The 20,456-nt window shown below is 33.2% G+C and overlaps 2 protein-coding genes across 2 annotated transcripts in view; both read left to right on the top strand.

The window, feature by feature from the left end:
* Positions 1-2,386: 2,386 nt before the first annotated feature.
* LOC136978466 (pre-mRNA-processing factor 17) lies at positions 2,387-4,132 on the top strand. The gene has a single exon (XM_067274177.1). The coding sequence runs from the start codon at positions 2,387-2,389 to the stop codon at positions 4,064-4,066; it is 1,680 nt and encodes a 559-aa protein (XP_067130278.1). The 3' UTR covers positions 4,067-4,132.
* Positions 4,133-7,618: 3,486 nt separating this feature from the next.
* Positions 7,619-20,456, top strand: part of LOC136978459 (tectonic-2-like) — a 104,841-nt gene continuing 92,003 nt past the window's right edge. The window contains exons 1-5 of the mRNA XM_067274165.1: positions 7,619-7,809; positions 11,066-11,133; positions 13,917-14,025; positions 16,197-16,249; positions 19,400-19,580. Of these exons, the coding sequence (XP_067130266.1) occupies positions 7,719-7,809; positions 11,066-11,133; positions 13,917-14,025; positions 16,197-16,249; positions 19,400-19,580 (502 nt within the window). The 5' untranslated portion in view covers positions 7,619-7,718. The remainder of the gene's footprint in view (positions 7,810-11,065; positions 11,134-13,916; positions 14,026-16,196; positions 16,250-19,399; positions 19,581-20,456) is intronic.

Genomic DNA, 20,456 nt, shown 5'->3' with positions numbered 1-20,456 from the left:
AGAAGTGAACATGGTTATCTATCACTTATCACAATAACGATGAGCCCAGCAGTACCGAGTTGTTTACCCTCCAGAGATTAGGTTAAAAACGAACGATGAAACGGGAATTTTCCCAAAACTCCCCCAAAGTAAAGTGTGAAAGTCACCATTGTACGTGGAGTCTCCGAATCTAAATTTGTCTGGACCCAATGAAGCTATAACGCATCACTGTCGTGGATTCATTCTTTGCCAATAAACTGGCTGCAGAGTTTTTCCGGTTTTTCTTCACATTTGTAACGTGTAAATAGGGGCCAATCTCCCATAGAAAGTCCTTCCGGGAAGCATTTTCCCTCGGCAGAACACTCACGATTCGTGATGCCAAATAAAAACCACAACACAATGATAAGAAATGTTAAAGTAAATTAAAGGAAAACATATTAATGTTCAAATCAAATGCTGTCAGACAGGGAACAGGGTGCTCAAAAGCTGAACTATCCAGACCAAAGTCGAATTCTAACCATAACTGAATTTATCAAATCATCAGAGGAAGATTTTTGGTGTTATTTCTTTTTCTGAAGTCTTTAATTGTATAAAGATTCTATCTTTACAGACGTTCCTTTCTTTTAACGACAGAAAAATATCTAAGGGTTTTCCAGAGGCTATACGATTCAAAAAAGTAAAGTTAGGATGCTTTCTATGTAGAACCTACTAATGATATTCCCCAAAACAGTATAAATAAGGTCTGAAGAATAAGCATAGAATGGGAACAATGCTACAATCAATGCTTATAAATTATAAGGGATTAAATCAGATTCGTGTCCAGATTTTTATGTGGAATTTTGTAATTTGGACAAGGATCCTCTTACAATTTATGGGCTCATTTGAATTCGGATCATCACGAGATTCTGGTTCGAATTCTGTTTACCTTCGGACAATCGACTCATTTAATATAAAGAAATACAGTTATCCCTCCTATCAGGGCCGGATTTACCAATCCAGGGGTCCTGAGCACAAATTCGGTGGGGGTCCCCCCTTTAAGAGGGCAAATTTTATGATTTAGAAAATTTACACAAAATACTGTACTTTCAATTAGATTTGAACTAGGAAGTTGTAAATTTCATTTAAAAATAAGGTTATTGTAAACATACATATATTTTATTGTGTAAAACTAATTATTTTAATTTAACTGAAAAATACCTATGTGAAATTTTTTCCCGAAATTTTCCGATGTTTCATAGGTTTTTTCCCGGGTTTGGTTTTCTCTGCCTGTTGCCCTCATGATTAGGCCACACTAGGCTGTCGCGGTGATAGAAAAAAAATATATGTTTAAACATAATTTTTTTTAGTTTTGTGAGGGCCCCTATTTTGTGGGGGCCCTGGGCACAGGCCCCAAATGCCCTTATGTAAATCCGGCCCTGCCTCCTATAACGCAGTAGTTACGTTCCCGAAAAATGCCGTGTTATGCGAATCCGTGCCATACGAAACAAAAGACTAATTCAAAACATAGGTTACGTTCCAGAAGTTAGCAAAAGTATACCATTCCTTTTCGTTTCTAAGAGAAACAGTTATTTCTAATCAATAATTAATTAACAAACACAATTAAAAGTACTGTATGACGCATAAATATTGATTTTAGTTGAACCAGGGAGTTGTCTTTTTACAAAGTATTGTCGTCTCACAGCTTGATCAGAAGTATCAGCAATATTTTCATATTTTAATTTTAATTTTTATCATAGAAAAGTTTTATGGATGACGTTATTAATCAAAAATTTGTTCAGTCGAGTACCGAGCGACTTTCTTCCAGAATTTGTGTTCGAATACCGAATTGTTCGAGTACCGAGATATCCTCAATTTTCAAACCGTGTTAGAGCGAAGTACAAGGGATACTTGTATATGAATTATTTTCATAAGTCTACGCCTTTGAATTGCCATTCAAACAATAAATAATAATAATAACATGTTTTAGATCATAAATATTTATCATTTATTGCCTCCACTTTATATACAGAAACATGTTAATATTTAAATCAACGAACTTATATTTTTTGAAAATAATTATATATATTTAATTATAAAGGTATATAATTAAATATATAATATAAATTCTTTATTAACTGAAAGAAAACGGAAAAATAAGTTATAACTGCTAAGATATTGCTTGATGGTAAAAACAAAGGCAATTATGTCAAGTGACGTCACTTCCTTATTTTTATAACGAACGAGTTTAAATACGACTATCGGAAGCCAACAAAGTCACGTGACTCGAGGTAAGTTAACGCTGATTACCACGAGATTTTTATATTAATGTTAACTGGTTAGTTTAGTTTATAATTACCTTTAGATAAAATATAATAATTATTTAAAAAATAATCACGAAATTTTCGACCCACAATTCCCAGCATTAAAAATGGCTGCCATATTAGCTTTGAAAGATTATGGAAGTAGCGAAAGCGACGACGATAAGGAGGAGAACGGCGACAAATTGCAGTCTCTGTATTCAAAATATACAATAAATTCCGCACCGGACGTCGTGAGTAACGATTACGGGCGTGATATACACGCGGTGGATCCCACGTCCAAGGTTTTGAGTTACAACCCCAAGTTCGATCAGTTGTATGCCCCAGTTTTGGGTCCAGAAAACCCATTTAAGACACAGCAGCAAAGAGCTGATAAAAATATGCTGTCGGGATTCGTAGAAGCTGCACACGTGAATGATTTTCACTTCGAATCTCAGCGCAGAACATTCGCTAGTTACGGCTACGCTCTAGATCCTACAGTCGACACTCAGAAGGAAGCCCAATTGATCGGTAAATTGGAAGGAAATCCAGAAGTTGGTGTGACAGTTTTCGAGAAAATTAAAGCTAGAGAAGGGGACAAGCGTAAGAGGTTAAAGAACTCCGATCCGTCGGATATTGAAGGCTTCCTGGGCCCCTGGGCCGCCTACGAAGACGAGAAACGCAACATCAAACCGACTCCGGAAGAACAGGAGGAACTGAACGAGATCATAGCCAAGAGACAGAAGCGAGGTAAACAGACGGACGATAAACCGATGGAAGAGAAGACGATACTGCACATAAAAGATCCTTACGATTATCAGGGAAGGTCGTTCCTGAACATCCCGTTGGACGTCGGCGTTAATCTGAAGTCGGAAGATCCGCCGGAAAAGTGCTTCATACCGAAGAAACTCATTCATACCTGGAGCGGTCATACCAAAGGAATTTCGGCAATTCGTTGGTTTCCCAAATCCGGTCATCTGTTGCTCTCATGCAGCATGGATTGTAAAGTTAAGTTGTGGGAGGTTTATAACGAAAGAAGATGTATTAGAACTTACAACGGACATAGACAGGCCGTCCGGGACATTAGTTTTAACAACGGCGGAACCAAGTTTCTTTCTGCGGGTTACGATAGGTATGTGAAATTGTGGGATACGGAAACGGGAGAATGTCTTACTCGCTTCACTAATCGTAAAATAGCTTACTGTGTGAAGTTTAATCCCGACGACGACAAACAGCATCTCTTTGTTGCCGGAACGTCAGATAAAAAGATCGTTTGCTGGGATATTCGTTCCGGAGAGATAGTGCAGGAATACGATAGGCATCTCGGTGCCGTCAACACGATAACATTCGTCGACGAAAATCGTCGATTTGTATCTACGTCGGACGACAAGAGTATGAGAGTTTGGGAATGGGACATTCCGGTCGACATGAAGTACATTGCCGATCCTACTATGCATTCGATGCCTGCCGTTACACTCTCTCCAAATGGTAAATGGTTAGCTTGTCAGTCGATGGATAACAAAATCATGATTTTTTCTGCATTAAATCGTTTCAAATTAAACAGAAAGAAAACTTTTACCGGACACATGGTTGCCGGATACGCGTGTAGTTTGGATTTTTCTCCGGACATGAGTTATCTAATATCTGGCGATGCCGACGGAAAAGTTTATATCTGGGATTGGAAAACGACAAAACTCTATACCAAATTTAAAGCTCACGATAACGTTTGTATCGGAGCACTTTGGCACCCTCACGAAACATCTAAAGTGGCCACGGCCGGATGGGATAACGTCATAAAGTTTTGGGACTAAAACAATAAATGTAAATATTTTAAATTGTGTATAAGTGTTAAAAAAAAATAAAAGTGCATAAAATGATTCTGTTGACACAAATGTTTTGATAAGATGTATTTGTAAATGTTAATTTTAGAAATATTTTTTATAGATATTCTATATAAAAAATCTCATTCTGGTTAAAATATATATTTTAGCTAGAATGTGTGTGTGATAAAAATGCAAGTTAGTGTTCAATATTTCTAAATATTAAACATACTTATGAAGTAATGTAAGAATCACAATATTCAAAACATTTTTTGCAGGATATTTCATTGTAATTAACATAAAGACATTAAAGAATTTTACATTTTAGACTGTTGACATTAATGCATTATAATTTGTTTGCTAATTAATAGGAATTTCTGCAATATTCTGAGATTATATTTTAGATCATATAATTCCATTGTTGAAATTATAATAGAAGTGCAGAATGTTTTTTATATTATTAATTATTAAAGTATTTCTACACTTTGAAGTTATCAATTATATTAACTTAGCAGCTATAAATAAAGTCACATTTTTCAGCTTTTAAGCTGAATAGTTAAGATGCTAAGTACATGTGTTATTTTTAAAACTATAAAATAAGCTAAGTTATAAATAATAGATAAACTTAAAGAATTAATTATTCTGTCATCATGCAGTTTGTATGTTTACATTCTTGTGGCTTCCATCATTCTAAGTTAGCCTTCCTATCTTACCAAGTACGAGCATCTTTCCTAAATATGTGCCACTCTATAACTTTTATTCAAATTAAATCTGAAATGGTATAAAAGTAGTGATTTGAGAGTAGATAAAATTTATTTAACCAAATTTTAGGATATTCTAAAAAGAACAGCTTATACCAGTTTGTTCTTGTTTGTTGCCATTCAATAATCTGTAAATTGGGTTATATGACAATAAAAATTAATTTTCTGTTATAGGATGATTTTTATGGCAGTGCTCTGCAACCTTTTCTCGTGCATGGTACACCTAGGTACTTCCCAGAATTCTGTGGAACACCAGAAGTAAAAATACATAAAAATATAGGAGCTACAAAATACTGATTTACTGTTTTTTTACTTGTATAATATGTGAAATTAGTTTATAATTGATATTTTGATTTTGTTTCTTAACTTTGAAACCACTGGATGAAGTATCATGTATTCCTAGTGCAAAAAAAACATGATTGGGGTTTCGTGATTGTAAGTGCATGCAGCAGAGACGTCGGCTACTTGTCTCTTCGTAAAAATTGAGACGGTGACTGCACCACGTGACTTGCCAAATTTAAATGTATGCAGATTTAGTGAAATATGACCCAGTATTTAAAGATGAATTTGTGAGTAAACACATGTACATATTTCAAAGTTTGAAGCTTGTTAGAATTCCTTCTGTCACACATGACAGTGGCAATAAATGTGTAATAAGCAAATCATTGTCCCATTTGAATTAACACGTATTTATCATATTTATGCGCCCACCATAAACTACTTTTCCTCTCGGTTGCATTGTGCTGTGGTACATCTAGCATCATCTTTTGGCACACCAGTTATGGAGCTCTGCTTATAGAACCAAACTCTGATATCATTATAAAACAAACCGCAGTAGGGGTTCACTTTCAATCATTTTTAAATTCTCATGCTTTAATTCAGTTTAAATACAGTTTGAATGATGATAAGCAATAACAGCTCAAAAAATAGCAAGAATGTGTCTTCATTGGGTATAAGATCCTATGATTACTATTGGGTCATAGAATCTTTCCTAAACTTTGTAACTGAACAACAGTTCAGGACAAATTTTAATGTATGAAAAGTTCCATCAAAGTTAATATGTGAGTTGACATGGAAACTGGAAACCACAGGATTCTGTGGGGATGAAGTTGGGAAACAACAACCAACAATGCCAGAGGTTGTGTTTGATGTTGCCAGACTACATAAGCTTCCTGAAAAATTTTTATGCTGATTATCTTGGGAAACAGGATACTTGAAGCAAAAGAAAACAAAGAAAGTATAGCTGGAACATTACAAAATAACATTGACGCACTAACTGTAGGCAAAAAGAGTTACTTTGTCTATGGTTACAAGAGCTGCTATGCAAAATGCTGGAGTACTTGATATCACATGGCTTCATCTGTCAGGATACACGAACTCTAAAAATTCCAGATTTGGGCTGTTACAAGTTTTCATAAAATTCAGGGATCTGCAGAAAGTGAAAGTATGGTGTGCCATATCTGGTCAAAGAATTACCAGACTTATTTTCTTCTTAGAATCAGTAATTGAACCATTGAGAGCACATACGGTATGTACGACGGCCAGAGTATAGGGGACCTTTTAGCTTCTTAGTTTGCATCCTTGCCTTTTTTTTTTCTTTTAAACAAATGAAATATGTAGGATGTTTATTAATTAAAAAAAAAACAGTCTTAAGCAATTTTATTTGTTGTTAATAAAAATAACATTAATTTATGGGCATAGGATCCCTTCGACTCTCCCTCTCGATGGCTTTGTTTAAATATCAGATGGCTAAAAGTTAGTTAGCATAGCAAAGTCCTATAAAACTGGAATCATAGGAGTTATGTTGATCTTTGTTTTTTTTTTATAGGTAAAGCATAATGCTGAGTTAAAAGGAATGAATTCAAGTTATTTTGATGGTGGGGGACCTGCAGTTAGCAAAAATTCATCAAAAAAAAGTTTAACAGGCTGCATCCAGTCTTCTAACCAATGGTCTGGATGCAGCTTATTAACTTTTTGATGACTTTCATTGACTATAAATCCCACACCATCAAAGTAACTTGAACTCATTCCTTTTTATTCAATACCATGTTCTATCTGTAAAAGAATAAACAAAGATCAATGTAGCTCCTATGGTTCCAGACTAGTAAGACATCATGTAGTATGTTTTATTGATGGAGAGTATGTCCTCTTCTAACAATTTCAAATTCTGGCCCTTTAACTATAAAAAAAACATTTATAAAGTAGATTGCAAAGTCTAATTTTTGGTATTTTTGTTGGAAAAGAGCACATATTACGTCAATTTGACGTCACTCCTATACATTCGTAAGGATAGAAATTAAAAAATGACGTCAAATTGACGTAGAGTGTACACTATGTCAAAAACTAAATCTTTAATTTAGATATTAATTCGACATAATAATATCTTAATATTAATTTTATCGAAATTTTAATATAAATTTAACGTTAAAAAAAATACATTTTTAATGTAAATAATAAATATACAATAATATCAAAAAGTAAATATTTATTATTATTACGTTTAATTTACAATTTTTAAAAATAAACATTTATTTGTGTTTTTAAATCACAAAATATTCTTTTGTTAAATTATTTTTTTCGTGATTATTTTTTAAGATGATCGACGCGACCCCACGAGGATTCTGTTAATAACTTTCTTTTAATAATTATCGATTAAAACATAAAAAATAATTTATAATTTGCATTTTTATCGTGTAATTTGTCACAAACAAAATAAAATAAAGTCCGAAATTAAAAGTAATTGACAAAAATTAATTTGAAAAATGACGCATGCGCCGTTTTTACGTCTAGCACGCTGGTTTTGTTTATCGAACATGTAATCGATCGATGGAGTTATCTGTTTATGATATTTTACGTAAAATGGCTGTTAATGTTGGTTAAATATGAACTTAGTTCTGTTAGAAAGGCTGAAGACAGGGCAGATATTTTCTTACTTAATTATTTTATTCATTTTATTCAGAGGAATCGTACCATGTGAGTGCATGTCGGTTAATGTTACCTATGGTTCCAAGATGGCGGCTCGTCTTATTTCAGCAAGGAAACAGTGGGGACGCACGTTCTAACCTAACCTAACATATTCTAATAATTTTGTTGGTAATAATTATGGTAATTTATTAGAATAGGTTAGGTTAGGTTAGGTTAGGTTACAACATGTGTCTCCACTGTTTCCTTTCTTCTATTTGCTGGAATCAGAGACGAGACGCCATCTTGGAACCATAGGTAACATTAACCTGAATGTCCCTTTAAATCTCTCTTTATTCACCGTTTTTTAATCATTTTCAACTATTTTTGGGCATGCTGAAAGTTTTAATAAGAATAATAGATCTATCACTAAACAATAGGCAGAAACGTTATTTGGTGTGAATAAAAAATATGGCCTATTATAAAGCCCATTATATCTACACATGAAATATATTATAATGAAAAAGTATTAAAAATTTATGATGATAATTCAATTTTTGTGGGCCCTTGACACTGGGGACCCAGGGTTTAAGCCCTATTAATCTCTATGTAGATCTGCCCCTGTTCACGATACATGTATGTCGACTGGGTACCGCAAGCTTTCGATACAATCTGGCCGTGTTAAATGCTTCGAATGACGTCGTGTGCGTGACCCGTTTGCGGCGGAAAACCTCCGCGTCAAGTTCCTGCAAGCATTGCACTGACTTAAAACAGCTAGCTGCTAGTTGTCAATGTAAAAGGAAACACAAATGATAAAAGAGTTTACACGTTAGAATAAATTATTATTGGCATATTTGTTCTCGTATAAAAAGTATATCGACAGTCAAAACTTTCTCTTAAGCATGCGGCGCATGCTAAGCAAGCCCAGAGAATTTGCCTGTGTTCAACATTCATAAATTTATCGTCATCAACATTTATAGTTTTTTATCATCATCAGTCGTTCATAGATTTATTATCATCAACATCATCATCATCATAGATGCAAATTATGAAGTATTAAACTTAAATTATTTCTATAGTAGTACAGAAATTTTAACATACATCAATAATTTCAGCCATTTTTTTTTCACTTTATTTTTTATTATGGATTATTTTTCTTAAAATTCCTTAAAATATAAGGAAATACAGATACTTGCAGAATTATTTGGGCATGCATCAATTTCTTTTATTGTAACACATCTCTGGTTTAGTAATGAATTAAATTTTCAGAGATTCTGTTGAATAAATGTTACAGAAAGATAATAAAATCATTAAAAATCAGTGTTCGGATCGAGAAATGGGGAGATTTGATCTTCTGTGTTCCTGGTGATCGAAAGTTTGCTTCAATGTAATTATTTGGATGGCAGTTGGTAAGCATGGAGCAAAAGTTCTGTCAATGCACTAGAGTGAGTTATAAAGTGGAAATGTCTGTCAGAGATTAATTTATGTGAATAGTAAGGAAAATGAGTTGCAAAGAAAAGGATAATATCTTTGAGCATGGTAGGTAACTGGTTGTCTTCCATCATGAAAAGAAGAAAACTTGCCAGAAAATCATGGAAATGTTTCAGATAAAGAAGAGCATGGTATTTGACATAATAAGACATTTCAACAAAGGAAATCGTGTTGAACATTGTGCTGATGCAGGACGCTTAAGAAGTTTTTCCTGCTGAGAAGACGCAATTGTGAGGAAGGTAAAGAAAGATCCTAAATTAAATAGCTTAAAAGCCATATCCAAAGTGGAAGTTGAGGTAGAAAAGAAGGTTTACCCTGAAACAATTCAGTGTTATGGAGAGCTGTATTCCACAGTTGCATGGCCTAACAAAAGCCATTTATCAGCAACATTAACCAAACAAAAATAATGAAATTTGCAAGGAAATACACTGACAAGGATGAGAACTGGTGGAGTCGTGACTTGTGGATGAAAGCAAGTTTAACTTGTATGGCTTGGATGGGCAGTTGTATGTGTGTGTGGATGAAGAATTAATAGCAAAGAACATGCCACCCACAGCTAAACATGGTGGTGGGAGTGTTATGGTTTGGGGTGACATGTTAGCAAGTGGCATGGAAATTTGTTTTTTTATAGAGGATACCATAAATAAAGAGAAATATCTTCAAATTTAAAGCCAAGTGCCCAAAAACTGGGCATTCTTATTGTTCTATCAGGACAATGGGCTGAAACATATGATATACATCTTGAATCTGTGGCTTCTGTATAAGTGTCCCAAAGGCTTAGTCCCATCAAACATTGTGTGGAAAAATCTGGAAAGAAATAGACAAAACTCCCATTCATTGAAAGGAACAAGAAGATGTTTCAAGAGGAATAAGCAAAACTATCAGATTTCACAAAAAGTATGCCCAATAGACTAAAAGAAGTAATAGATTTTGTTTCTGTTGCAAGTTTGGTTTGGTTTACAATATGTCTGAAAAATTTTGTGGCATAAGAAATGTTTTTTGTGTTGATTAGCCAGAAGAGCACATTTATTTAATGTCATATATTACATATTATGAACTTTAGTAAGAGAAATACTTCATGAAATCCCTACCTCTCCAAATGATTCTGAGATTTGTAGCCAAGATACCCAGCTTTGGTATACTACTGCTTTTCATTCTGGGATATTAAAAAGGTTTTTTTGTGTTGATTTATCTTCCCAGGGGTTGTGCGAGAAGTTGTGGATAATCTGTCCCTGATATGTTGGGCTTTGTCCTTCACCACTTGGTCACTCCCATTGAATGATCAAATCAAAGCCAATGACCAGAAGAACAAGAAAATTTCTAGTATTTTCAAATATGTTTCTTAGATATTAATGGGGATTGTTACGTGGGGATAACATTACAGCCACACAAAGAGTAACTACAGCCTCAAAAAAACACATCTAGACAATGAGTTCTGCAAGGAACAACTGTAGCATACATACTTAAGTCTCATAAAAGGCAATGCAACACAATTTACCTCACATTAAGAAGTGTAGTGTATATATATACTGTAGTCACAGTGATGAGTGTTGCTCCTTACTAATGATAATAATAATAATAGTAATTAGGTTTTATAATTCACAGCTATAAAAGATATTTGAAATGAATGTCCTAAGTGAGAATATATTGCCTGAACATTGTTACATGTGCTGAAAATAGAACTAAATAATAACAAAAATAATGTTAAATCAACGTTGTTTTATTTTATTCTGAATCTTACGAATAATTACGTCTTAGATTAGTGAATTGTATAAATTAAAATTATTTTAATACTGTATTATTTTATTAATAAATATGTATATCCTTTTTTCTTCAGATAATGCAAATTTTCAATTCTGGGCTGAATTATTGACGATAAAAATTCCTCCTCTAGGAAGTATTGATGTAAGTTAAAATCTATGACAAATCTTTAAATTTAAATCTATATCTTACCTTTAAATCTAAATTTAGCACATATTTAGCTTAATATTGAAACTGCTGTAAATGTGTGTTTATGTTATGTTAATTTATGTTAATTAGTATCTAAAAACATTGTAATGTACATCAAAACATAGGAAAATGGCCCATGTTTCTCATTTGCCTATTACATTTTCTCAATTCATGCATCTCGTGTCACACATCACACATCTGAACAATACTCAAATTTTTCCCATGCTTGCTACAGCTTATCTATTGTTACTTCTGCCGTAGCGGCCACAATTCTTTAGCTTCTGCATATTACTATGTAGCCTGATGATGAATGATTCCAACTTTGCAAACTGCAGAACACAAAACATCTCTTGCAAATTCCCATCTTTGTTTATGGCATTTTCCAGGATAGTAGAGAAAGATGGCAACTCCACAGATATTATTTATAATTTGTAAGAAAATATTCCTTTTAGAAATAAATATAAAAATATTATCTTAACTCTTTACTCTGTGAACACTGAGAAGATTTTTTCCATGCCTTTATGTTTATTCAAGATGATAATGGGCATGGTTAGATGATGAGAGATGGGCTCAAAATATCAGTGGGAACTTCAGAAATTTTCATGGATGATTGAACTCGTGAAAATTGTAGTTTTCAGGACTTTGAACCCAGTCCTCAGAACAGTAAGCTGATGGCTACCTGCCTCAGCCATCTAGCTATCAATGAAAGTATTTAATTTTATGCAAGTTTGTATTGTATATTCTTTTGTACTTTTTAATATTATCTATGTGAAATAATCACTACACACTCTGGAACCTGTAACTGGTGCATAACACATATATATTGTATATCGATTTGAACATACACCTAAGCACTAATTTTCCAGCATATAAACGTAAACAAACTTACACTTCGAATGTTTTCAGCCACAAATTTATTGGCCTTTATATATACTGTTCCAGTTTTTTGAGGAAGTTATATTCAGTATTATATTGTATATCGCGGGTGACAAATGTTTTCGAACAAGCACGTTGCTATTCTTCAGGTCAACTGGTTAAGGAATTCCCTGGACAGAGTGTATGTTATTCAGTGGGATCAGGTGTCATCCCACTGAATAACTTACAGTTTTATCAGCGGTTTTAAATGAACTTTTGCAATTTGCCAAATCTCAACTTCGTTATAATGTAATGCAAGTGCCAGTTCCATGTTTCATAAGTTAAAATGTATATTTAGTCAATAAACATAAAATTTACATTTCTTCTATTTTCAAAGATATTGTGTAGAAATTTAAATTTTACATTTCTATGCATAATTCTTATATTTTTTTAAATTATTGTATTTTATTCTACTCACATCAGTTCTTCGGACTGGAGTGTGAGTATACAGTACCAAAACACATTGCAGAATCAAAAATAACTCTAGTAAATAATCATGGACAGAAGGACTAACGTTTTCGATCCCTAACGCGGATCTTCTTCGGGTCAAAGTTTGAATCGGAATGGTTTTTGAATAGTGTTGTATTCGATGCAATTTGAATATCATTCCAATACAATATTCAACAATATTTGAAATGCATTGATTACGATGATATTTGAAAAGCATTCTGATTCAAAACCTTTGACCTGAAAATGATCCATGGAAAGGATTAAAAACGTTAGTCCTTCTGTCTGTGTTTATTAACTGAAGTTATTTGGTTTTGTGGGCCCACCAGTGGCCAAGTGGTTCCGTTCCCCGAACACTGGGAGTTTGCTCACGGGTTCATTCCTCACCCAGACAGGCTGGCCACGTGGAGTTTCCTGGGTTTTCCCACATCTGTAATGCCTGAATAAGGGCCAGTTACCCTTAAAAAGACCTTCCAGAAGGCATTTCCTCTAGGCAGATCGCCTAATTGTTGCGTTGCCATAACTTAACTAAACAAACAAACATATTTGGTTTTGCAAAGTATTCTAGTACTGTATATTGTATTTTAATTTTTTGATTAGTAGGATATTTTTTCAACTGTTTATAGTTTATAAGTGTGACTTTTTTCATGTGTATTCTATGAAAAAATTTGTAAAGTTTGGTTTGTAAATTGAAGTCAACTCCGTTGGATGTTTTAGACTGTTTCTTGGAGTGTCAGCTGAGCTTAAAAGCTTACTGCTTTTATTGTATACAACTCCACATATATCACTGTCTACAGAAAAGCTGACAAAATACTTTGTTGATGCACAAATAATCCACACACAGGCAATCAGAAATTTGGTGTACATGATATAAAATGACATCCAAATGTTCTGTTGATTCTTGATATAACAGATTAATGGGGAAGTGATGATCTGACACTGTCAGTTGTCTTTTATATCTGTTATGTCACAATCACTACAAAATGGGGTCCACAAAATCAAGGATCAACAGTAAATATTATTTGTTTATTCTAACAATGAAATAATATTAGATTGTGATAATTTCTTTCGGTTAATGTTACCCATGGTTCCAAAATGGCAGCTCATCTCTGATTCCAGCAAATAGAAGAAAGGAAACAGTGGGAACGCACGTTCTAACCTAACCTAACCTATTCTAATAATTTTGTTGTAATAATTATGGTAATTTATTAGAATAGGTTAGGTTAGGTTAGAACATGCGTCCCCACTGTTTCCTTTCTTCTATTTGCTGGAATCAGAGACGAGCTGCCATTTTGGAACCATAGGTAACATTAACCTTTTTTTCTAATCGGTATTAACACCAAATTAATTTTATTAAGTAACATTTCTATTAACAGGCATTCTTAGAAGGAATTTTGTTACAGACTTCAAATCCACAATGCAAGATAAATGTATTTCATAATTACACAAAGATGAAAACTGTTAAGGAGAAACTGAAGTGCGAAGGTAATTAATTTTATATCAATTTTTCTTTGTATTATGATAACAATAAAATTTTATTTTGAGTTTGCATAAAAATTGGAAGTAAAAATGCCGCAATGTTTAATATATATGAATAACCAGGAAATGTCATGTGAAAAATAGAAGATATGGTTATTTTTTTTACTTTCCTGGCTCCGTTATATATAACAGAGGGAAAGTATGGCAATTGGTCAAAGAATGACTCCCTCAAGATTTTTACATCTTTCAGCTTGGGGAACATTGAAACTTGGAAAAATTCAAAAAAATTTGGACTTTTCTGTATGTATAGATGTTAGTATGTCTACGGGAGGTACGATTTTGTTCACTCACTATTAAGCTTAATAACTACTGTGCTTTTTTTTGAAAATTTTCGAAAGTTTGCAGAGAGGTTTGTGTATTAGGGGCATTAATAATAATAAATTTTGGTGGTTAAAGGTCGAGGGAGTGGGAGATAGAGTCGGTCGTGTGTTGTATCTCGAGTAGGATCAGACTTAGTGTTACCACCCGTCCGGTTTTCACCAGGACAGTCCGGGAATTGACTCACTGTCCGGGTAAACTGTTAATTTTGTCCGGGAATTTCGTAGAAATTGTGAAATTATGATGAAACAAAGTTCTTGCAAATATTTTTATAAATTTACACCATTTGAACAGCAAAAGACCTCACACTCATCTGCCATTCTGCCATGTTACTGTTTATACTGACGGATGACACGCAACCTGCCTCTCGACCTTTTTTTTTTGCTTGTATGTTACTCCTACGCAAGTTCCTAGTCCCAACTGTAACTGATTTGCATTGTAAAATGACATTGCACATGCATCAGGAACTTCTGTTCGAACAAACCTGACCTGCTGTCCAGGTCAGTGATTTTGTAAAGGTGGCAACACTAATCAGACTGGTAAATGGTAATGACAATTTTACTCATTATTAGCATTTACAATTTTTTATAAAACTCATCCTTACCCTCAAAATTAAGCTTTTTGCCATTTTATAATAATTAAAAATATAAAACATTTTTTAATAAAATATCATAACAGACAACATCACACACGGTTTTAAATGTTGCCGCAAAAGTTAAGCAACTCGTTGCTGGACTTTTTAATTTTGTTACAGTCATTTTTATTCGTTTTGCAAGATTTATATGCCATTAAATTATTATTTTTAATTAAATTACTTGCTCAACTGATAAAACTATGTCATATTGATTTAATTTTGTATAAATGTTTTAAATTAACCAACTAAATAAGTCATTCAGCCAACAGGAATACTTATCTTTGCGGTGTGTTTGTATTCAATGTAGACACTTATTTTCTTGGAGAATGGAACTGAATAGAGCTGTCAAAGACAAAAGAAAGGAGAAGCAGCAAATTAAATTGGTTATCTCCAATATTTGTTGCGTGAGTTTACTTGCTTCCTGAATGGTGCAGATGAATATATGCCTCAAAGCATAGAAAAAGAGGAATTTTAACTGAAAGATGTAAGACCTCGGAGTCCATGATTGTCACATATTAGCGAGGTTGAGGCCGAAGTTTTCGACACAAAAACACGTACGTTGGACGTTCGGCGCCTCTTTCCTGTAAGCCTAGGAGTTTGACAACGGTGTTTGGATAGTCAGTGGAATCATGCTCCACATTCCAAATGCCATCATCAAACTTCTAGGCTTACGGGAAAGCGGTGCCGAACGTCCGACGTACACGTTTTTGCGTTTAAAACTTTGGCTTCAACCTCACTATTTATCAAAAGTAGTATGCTTTGTTGTAAATGTGTGTATTCTCTTATGCTGTAAAGATATTCATTTCTATACTTATGAGAAGTATTCATGCACTTTTTCTTACTTAATTTTGTATCTTAGGCATTATGCTTTTCTACCTCTGTGTTAAATTTGGAATTGCTTTCATATAAACCAATTCAATCTGAAATTCATGTAATAAAATTACGATGATTTTTAGACTATTTGATATTATAAATTAAATAATTTATAGTGAAATTTAAATTAGAAGCTCTGCCATCATTTATGGCAATATTTACTTTGTTGTTCATTCTTTAATTATAAAATTTAAATTTATTAAAGTATAACTCATCAAAAATTTGGAATAGGATGTATTTTTATATATCCCAAATATTAAAATTAATGCAAGTTTTCATTTAATTTTCTTAGGTTTATCTAAAACTCAGCAGCAAAATAATTGGCAAATGACAGTACTTGAAAAGGTTAGTTGAACTGTGTTAAACTGTGTGATTTTTTGAAAATAATAATCAAAATTATTTAAACCTACAAACATTATATGTATTCTGCTTGGGCACATTTTAAAATATTATTTATGCTTAAGCTATTGAACATTGAGAATTGAAAAAAATAACAGAATATAATATAAAAATATTGTTTTATGCTGAATAGTTTTTTAATTTGTATTTATCAAGTCATTGTTTATATTAGCTTGTCTTGACCTCTTTGAATTTGCAAACCCCTGATTTAAATGCATTTCTATGGGACAAATTTAAGCAATTTTGATTTCAAAGTTTTTAATAAAAATTTATATTTTAATCAAATTTATTTTTTTCATTTATTTAAAATGTCTGTATTTAGCAACAACTTTATATATGGTAACTTTGAATAAAAGGAAGCAAATTAAGAATTGATTTAAACTCCTATAAACATCGGGTTGTAAACATAACTTTATCATAAACCTTAAAACCGGTGGAAGTCTATTTAATTTTCTATGGCGAACGTTTTCGGACTCCACTCTGGGTCCATTCTCAAGCCTAAATTCTCCTCAAAACGGTTTTCGACCAGTCGAATACTTATTACTTCGAATCGCGTGCCATTCGAAAATTCAAAAATGTTCCATTAGCTTCTGTAGAAACTTTACCCGAAAAAACGTTTTCCTCGTTCACTTTATAAATCTTAAAAAGTTCAAAACTTTTAAATAAAAAGACCACAAGTTTCTTTCCTTTCCTTTACTTCGTATTCTCTTTTTGCAGTATGGCCTGCCATGCTAGCGATAACTTCACTTCGTCTTTTGCATTGATCGGCTGGGATGATTGGAAGGTTTTATAAATTTCAATCTGCTCTAACCATCGAATTTGATCTGCCTGCTTTGTGGTAGCCAGTAGTTTCGCGGCCTTGAAGTCTGGGATGATTTCTGGATCTGATACATATACCGCCAGTGAGGTGTTAGCTCTGCCATGCACAATGTCCTTCTGATGTTTTTTCCGTCTTACTTCCACCGCTCTTTTGGTGGCTCTGATGTACACCAATTCCCTATTGCATCTATTATCCGTTAGTGGGATAGCGGTGCTTTCCTGGAAGTTTGTCCCTATTTGGTTTATCTTTATCGTTCCGCAGGCGTTGAAGCATAGATGGACATCGCCTGTACGCTATATTAATCCCTTGTCTTTTGGCAATTTTTTTATACAAAGGTGCTAAGAGCGGGTTGTATACGAAAGGGGTATGATATTTTGCACTGCTTTCTCATTATTTCCATTACTCATTAGATCGGGATGGCTCCCATTTTCATAATTTCTTTCTGGAGTCCGAAAATGTTTGCTGTAGAAAATTAAATAGACTTTCATCGGTTATAAGGTTTACGATAGAGTTAAGAATTCATTTTTAATTTTTTTTAAATATATATTTGATTTGAATCAAATGATAATACTGGATATTTGTATGGACATAACTTGGCTAATCAATTAAATACAGTAGACCCCCTATAACACGGTAGATACGTTCCGTGTTATATGAGTTCCGTGTTGTACGAGTCACTTAAATACATGAGCCAATCACAGCCTGGCATGTATGCAGTTTAGAGGTTACAGCTGTTTGAAAGGTTTTCTTCCATAAAATTGATCAATTCTAGGCTAATTTGACTCAACATTTCCAAAACACGTATAATTTTTTGGGAATATAAACTATGCATACTATCCATTTGGGAATATCCATATAAACTATGTAGGATTAAACAAAAAATTGTAGAATTACTTACTGAGTGTGCATCGTATGACGACGCCATTGCTTAAGCTTGTTTTCATCGCGGAGTGGCTCGTCAAATGGCAGGCACGTGTTTCCCGATAAGTTATTTTTCTGCGAAAAATTCGCCGAAGTTTGGAGACATTATTAATAAAAATATAATTTTTATGGCCGTTGAATAATAAATGTTTTTTAGTAGGTCCAGTGCTCATTTAAACCCAACGGTTTGTATAATATCTGCTATTGGTCCAGATTCGACCAATCCTGTCGCGACACGAGCTGGCGATGACGTTTTGCCGTGTTATACGAGTCTCTTTTAGCGTGTTATATGAACACGATCGCAATTTTTCTGCCATGTTATACGAACTCGTGTTATAGGGGGGTCTACTGTATGTAGCTATAAAATAACCTGCACTAAAGGTAGACAATTACATTGCCATCTTGTATTAAATTTAATAGTCAAAATTGAACAAACCTTTAATACAACTTTTATTACAAGTACTAATAGTATAATCATTCATAGAAAATCACCTTAAAATTAAGTGTGAAGCTACATGCTTTTGCCACTATTTGTACTACTGATTAAAAGTCTTGCAGCCCATTCTGCATTACCTTTTTAAGTATGGTTATTGTAGCATTTTATGATGTGAAAGACATTGTATATTACATGTTTGTTCTTGACAGTAGACCAATTACATGGACAGGGCCATCTTTATGGCTGAGGTAATAGGCAACCGACTCAAGTGACAAAGTGAGATGGTCAATAAGTGATCAAAATGTTCAAAAGAAATATTTGCATGTTATATCAGGGGTCCACTGTAGTTCTTTATTAAGAATTATATTCAGGTCAATGATTAGCTTCAAATGACTGTCATGGAACTACAGAGTGAAAATAAGTCTAGCATATTTTCATTTATATACTTTATAAAATTTCAAATGAGAGAAACTTGAGACCTATCTTTATAATGATGAGTTTATTCTTTATTAAGTAAAAAGTTAATTAATTAATTAATTTGTTTTGGATACTACAAAAAATTTTATATGTATTTAAACATTATGATATAAATTTTTGATTTAAATGTAGAAAAAGTATTTTATAAACAATATACAAGGAGACCAAATTAAAAGTTTACTTGATAGAAGTAGATTTGACAATGCCAGGAATTGATAATTCACGATAAATTGGTCAGACTCTACCCATTTAAATTTAGAGTTTCAAATGTTATCACTCAATAAATAAATGTTTAAGATTTATGGCGAGTGTTTCCTGTGATGGGCATTAACAAACACTGCCAACTCGTAGCGTCACTAAATCTATTACTCACAAGTAAATTTTTCATTTGATTGCCTGATAGATAGACTGTTTCAATAACTATAAAAATCCTATATTTTAGGAGAAGAGTTCTTATGCAATTGTAAACATTCAAAATCTTAACAAAACCACGAGTTTGACAATCGAGTACGTAGTTGTTACTTGCTGTCTTCCTGCAGAGAACAAAAACCAAGAAATGGCAATACTGACATTAATTGTTTTGCCAATGCATTTTTATGAGTTTAATGTGGATAATTTGACAGGTATTTTCATTTTTTAATTTTCTCTTATTTACTAATTTTAAATATTAAATGTGTACAAATAAGTGACACATGAAAACTGTATTGTATGTAGTTTTTGGTTTTTACATGTTTTAAAATTGTAACTTAGAAATTAAATAAACATTTTTTAAGCTAATTTTTTTACTATTTATTTCATTAATAAAGGAATTAGAATTTAGAATTAGCTTGAGAAGTTTACAGTACAGTGGAATCTGGGGCCGTATTCTGGTCACCGTCTCTCGTCTCTCACAAGCCGGTCGCTGATTGGCTAATCATTTGGATTAGCCAATTAACGACTGGCTTGTGAGAGACCAGAGACCAGAGACGATGACCAGAATACGGCCCCAGGTTAACTTGAAATCATTTTTTTTCCCCAATCATATAGCATAACATGTTAAATCAAACTGGTTAAATCTAATTCGTCAAAACTTTTTAACTCTAAGTCTGAATTTTTTTCCCAACCGATTTCAGTTAACCAAGTTCCATTGTATTATAACTCAGACTTGACAATGCCCTGAACCACTGTGAGTCTGATTTGCAATGTTACCAAACTTCTTACACTATTTCTTGTGAGTTTTCTTTATCACTATGTGTAATCTGTGTAATAAGCCAACAACTACCGGATTAAACCATGCTATTATACTGCGATTATTTTTAATTAATCACTAAATAATCCAGTAGTTGTTGGCTTATTACATATGTATAGCGGGTTTGTAGATGTTGGTTTATGTAATCTTTGTATTTACTCTTGTCTGCTCTAAGTATTGTAATGTTCACCTATAAGAGAGGAACTTATGAAAAGGGGCTAAGGGAATCTTTGTATTTAATATCTTGCCAGGAGAATGTGTTTCTTTATAC

Source organism: Centruroides vittatus, unplaced genomic scaffold, assembly GCF_030686945.1.
Source record: "Centruroides vittatus isolate TY-2023 unplaced genomic scaffold, ASM3068694v2 contig_538, whole genome shotgun sequence".
Taxonomy (NCBI): domain Eukaryota; kingdom Metazoa; phylum Arthropoda; class Arachnida; order Scorpiones; family Buthidae; genus Centruroides; species Centruroides vittatus.
This window is presented reverse-complemented; position numbering and strand designations above follow the sequence as displayed.

Bases quoted from the DNA above. Each gene is read 5' to 3' on its own strand.
- LOC136978466 (XM_067274177.1), top strand. From the start codon at position 2,387: ATGGCTGCCATATTAGCTTTGAAAGATTATGGAAGTAGCGAAAGCGAC.